A 5,171-nucleotide genomic window follows, 5' to 3' on the forward strand; every position below is an offset into this window, starting at 1 on the left:
GGATATTAATTTACACGGCAAATTCTATAGTTTCTTTGCCATGTGCTCCTTGGTCTAAGTCCAAACTTATTGTTACGGGGTTAAACTTTCTCGCTTGTAAAAGAGACGGAGTAGGACAGTGGTTTGCTTGCTCACAGAACCGATATAAGAATCATGAATACTTTCCTCCTAGAACGGTTTCATTTTCAGCTTTTCACAAGAGCGCCTACTCTTGTTTTCAGTTGGCGTTTACAGGACTATCAGATAACCTAGGTAAACTTCACGTTGTTCCAACTATTTCCTGGCTGAATTCAACATACAGCAAACAATTCGCTGATTCCAATCTCCACGGAATTACAAAGTAGACAAAAGGTATAGTAAATTCACATTGCACAACAGGAAACCAGTATTAAGGATAAGATTTTGACTCCATCCAGGATAATTCAGCATGGCAAAGCGATGATGAACACAGATCACATCAGAAACAAGCTACAGAATATATACTGGACATGCTAGACTCTTCACGGTGTCACAATGATTTTGCTCTGCTGAAATTGAAATACGGAAGTTTTTCTGTCATTATAATATGTTGTTCTTTTGTTAAGATGTCATCCGCAGCAGGATCCACAAGCAGGGAGGGAACCTGAAATTAGAGAGTTTGGCTTAGAAATCTCAAATCCACCATTCTGAACAAACAACAAAATCTGGAATTTTAGAAGATATGACTTACTCTGATCGTTTGATCGGAGGTCAGATAGTGTGCGAGGACCGCGAGGTCCACCTCCACCGCCGCCCCCACCACCATAAGGACCCCCACCAGGACCTCCCCCACCAGGTCCACCATCCCACTTCTTACCACTACCATATCCTTTCTTATAGCTGTCTGTTTTCTCGATCTACAAGATAAGATGCGAGAATTATATTGTGTTTTAACTCATGGAAATATATGGGACAAAAGGCTAATTTGGCAACAATAAGATAATTCGAGCAGTTTAATTCTGATCACTTACAGAAAACATTGTGAGGAAGAACATTCTGATGAAGTTCACAATAGCCTTAAAGAAGTCGAGGATTATGCTTAGTCTCCAGATTGTCCGTTTGCCTTTCACAACACCTGGAAGATACATGAAGAAACGCAAATGAGATTGATAGTCACGGTCCTACTTAAATGAAAGCCTACTCACATACGGACCTAAGATCAAAAGAAGTCGTGTAATTATAGAAAACAATCAATGGCAGAAATGAATCCGAAGAAATTCAACAACAGTGCAATTATATGTACTCAAGGGTGAATTATGTAACTTTGTGCATGCTAAAAAATGATCAATCAATTTCAAATACAACACTGTGAATGCTCCAAACTATATTTTGGCTTCAGCAAAAAGCCAAGGAGTGATCAAACGTGGCCAGCTGCCTTCAAAATGTCACCTCAAACTTTACTCTGTTCTTAAACAAGACATGTCTCCAGGAACTGACAAATGAAACTGCTAGCACCAATTCATATGCTCTATAATAAGTGCAACAGTCCAAGAAATCACCAACAAGTGAGTATGCTCCACTTAAAATCTGAAGTTACACCAAATGAACCAGTCTTCTTTTACTCTAAAATTGATTATAATGCAAAATCTTAATAAAGGTCAATTAGTAAGTAGTAACATTATACCATTAGACCAAACAAAATTAGCGTGTCATTACTTAGGTCTTACATGCCTAACAGATGCTTTGATCATGGACCTTTCAGCTCACAGGGTTGAAGCTCATAATTTGTCAGAATTATTTCATGAGACAGTGTCCCTTAGGAAGATAAATTTGAGCGACACATAAATAATCTAGAAATGCCGCTGTTAGTGGTATTACCACAATGAATCACCATCCTAGCAAAGTGTGGTTGATATACTAGTATAACTCACAAACAGTACGCAAAAGAAACTAGCAATTGTTTACCTCCTTTGGTCCATTGAACTGTGGGCAGCTACGTGTTTCACTCAAACTAATTTCTAACGTCACTTATTTTCTTCAGTGACCCACAGAATGGCACTAAGTGGCCAAGGTTCCACTACAAATTGGACTACTATGTGCACACACCAAATACAGAGACACTTACTTACGATGATTCAGTAAGGAATATCTCCACTAATCCATGAAATATCATAATAAGCTTGGACATCTCTAACACAAACTTTAAAAAATATGCCAGGCATTTTTTATCTGTCTGCAGCCTTCCTCTTTTTGGCAACAAATAAAGACACATTTCTATCTTAGTTAACATATAAAACAATACTGAGAACTCGGCTATTTGGAGCTAATCAACATGGAAAGAACTCATCGATTATGTGGGCTCTGGAATTGGTGCTAGTATGTAATGTAAAGGAATGCAACCACTAATGCATTAGTTACCAGTCTATGGAGGCCGCCTCTATGTCCTGCTACCTGGATATTTCTCACAAAATTCCGTTTGAACAGCAACGATAGCGAAGGACTGTTCATTTGGCAAGATCCCTTGCTCAGCACACAACTATTGGCAATCAGCCAATCTGGCTAGGTTTTTTCCTTACACGTCTCAAAGCAAACATACAGTATGTGGCAAGGAAGGAATCCACGAGATGATATTGTCCAAATGATTCCCATAAAATGCACTAGCTGTTGATGTTTTTCTAGAAAACTGGAATAGACAGACCAGCCTGCGGTGCCCGTTGCTGAACATGACCACAGGAATCATCTAGGTGAAATATTTGACGAATCGGACAGGAGGAACGAACTCACGAGCACGAAATCACAGATCAAAACTTCCACGGTCGATATATATAGATTATGAACAGATCTTACATAGAATCTACAGAATAGGAGCACCGGATTACCTCTCTCGACGTAGGCCATGGTCGCGCTCGCGCTATCCGGATCGCCCCTCCCTCTTCGATGGAACTTAGGATGAAATTTTGGCCCGGGGTCCGGAGAGAAGAAATAGGAGAGGGGGAGGGGCGAAGTGAGGAGGGGATTCGTGAACCTTCCTCGTCCTTCCGCGTGGGAAGACCTGACCTGACCAATGGGCTCGAGAGGGTTGCCGTGCTTGCCTCGTTTATTGGCTGTTGGCTCATGGACCCGTGGACCCGGAAACTAGGGGTCGTGTGGGGCCACCTGTCAGTGGCTTTGTAGGTTCCTTATCGGTTAAGAGGGCACCACGTCATCTTGTGCTTTTGTGAGCCGTTCGATGGATGATATGAGGCTGAAGATGAGCTCTTTACGCCGGACGTCCGGGACGAGTTTCTATCGGACTACTTCTTAGAGTGACCTAAAAAAACTCTAACGTGCCGACCCATTTCGTCAGTGTGTGTATGATTAGGTCAAAACGGACATAAAGTTGACGCAACACGACGATTTAAGCGGACGTGCATCCGCTTTTCGTTCGTCGGACGACCCATTCTAGGCCAAAATTTGGGTCTCATTGCGTCGGCGCGGACACAAGGCGAACGCACGTGACGTCCGCCTACTCCTCCCCCTCACCCACCAGTCGGTTGCACATAGGCCATTCTCTTCTTTCCATCGACAGCAAGCACCCGGCCGCCCTATCCCGTCGTCGCCGCCGCCCAGTTTCGGTGCCCTCGCCAGCCGTCCGCACCAATATACTTCCCCCGCAGCACGCCACCGTCCAACTCGTCGCCGCCACCGCCTCGCCGCCGGGCTACCACAGCTTCCCCCGACGTCGCCGCCAGCACCACCGCGTCCCCGGCCAGCTCCTTCGACAACGACGACACGCTCGTCAGACGCCGCCAGGCCAGCTACCTGGTCCAGGGGAGGCGCGCGACACTTCACCGGCCTACTTCTTCGACGACGCCCGCAAGTTGTTCGACGGTTTGCTCGCAAGGTACAAATGGATTTCACCGATGAGTTCTTTTTCCACAATTTCATTTGCGACTCGGATGATTCTTCATCCGACGATGAGGAGATGGTGGCTACTGTGTTGCTCGTCCATGACCATCCGAGTAGGCAGTGGCCGTTGTTCGGGGGCTCGATTTCGGGGCACACTCCGGCGTTGAATCCCCACGAGAGAGCGGTCATTTCTTTCTCTGGAAGGGCTATTTCGAGACACCCTATAACACCCCTCCTTGTAAGAAGGAATGTTACCATCACAAAACACAAACAAACCAAACCTGCTCGTGGGAAATATCCGGCAGCACCTCCTTTGTATCACTGGTACGCGTCGGTGCTATACAAACGGTTTTTAACCCCTTTCCGCGACGGTGTTTGGAACCGTCGCCAAGTGAGTGTGGGCGATAGGGGGTCCTTTCCACACGACCCAGAAACCGCCGGGGATATGCCCTCCTGGCACACACGCTCGGCAAAATGAGGTCGTGTGCGACCGGCGAGCGCTCAAATACGGCTATACGTATAGTAGTGCTAAAAAAATACAATTATACAGGCGAAATCGTTTCCGATCATAAGTACATCCCTCACAGTCAGTCCCCGCTAAACGTTTCCGTTCGTATGTACATCCCACACAGTCGCTCCAAGGAAAACATTTTCGTTTGCAGGTACATCACACACAATTTTCCCCGTTATCGTTTGTGATAGTGTTGTTATTGCACACGATATCAGCAATTTTATCGTTTGCGTTATTGAATGCATCACACATGATGCGTAGAAGAAACTTAGTGGCAAAAGTTGTCCATCGCATACAGTTTTTATGTGGTAAACGTTTGCGCAAGGTGGCCTAACGCAAACATTTTTCAAGAGGATGTCGTGTGTGCAGTGGAGATTGATCGCACACGTAGTGGATCCTAGAAACGTGTCTGATCTCCACGTCTATCACAGACATTTCGCTTTCGCAAACCATGTGTAGTGTAATTCCTAATTAATCCCTAATTTAAAAATCACATGTTTTGAATTTGAAAGTAGGCAATCACTTCTTTCATATCCAATCATGTTTATTACAAATATAGGTTCAACCACGAATACATAATTCGATGCACAGGTACATATACTGAAGAACTACAGAAGCACCAAGTAAAGAATGATGAACCACAGTTGTACTAAAGACTATAAAGAGAGAGGCGAAAGACATTCTGGTTGCTCAAGAAGGTGAAGCGGAATGCCCATATTGTGCCCTCCTCCATGCGTAATGAGCGCACGACTCTAGGACAACCCCTTGTGATGGCTGCCCGTCCATCATTCACTGTCTTCATTACGACTTCTCG

The 5,171-nt window shown here is 44.8% G+C and overlaps 1 protein-coding gene across 1 annotated transcript; it reads right to left on the reverse strand.

Moving 5' to 3' along the window:
- Positions 1-341: 341 nt before the first annotated feature.
- LOC123097979 (glycine-rich selenoprotein) lies at positions 342-3,075 on the reverse strand. The gene is made up of 4 exons (XM_044519844.1): positions 2,838-3,075; positions 990-1,093; positions 710-875; positions 342-622 (listed from the first exon to the last, which is right to left on the reverse strand). The coding sequence occupies exons 1-4, from the start codon at positions 2,854-2,856 to the stop codon at positions 588-590; spliced, it is 324 nt and encodes a 107-aa protein (XP_044375779.1). The 5' UTR covers positions 2,857-3,075; the 3' UTR covers positions 342-587.
- Positions 3,076-5,171: the final 2,096 nt, after the last annotated feature.

Source organism: Triticum aestivum, chromosome 4D (genome assembly GCF_018294505.1).
Source record: "Triticum aestivum cultivar Chinese Spring chromosome 4D, IWGSC CS RefSeq v2.1, whole genome shotgun sequence".
Taxonomy (NCBI): Eukaryota; Viridiplantae; Streptophyta; class Magnoliopsida; order Poales; family Poaceae; genus Triticum; species Triticum aestivum.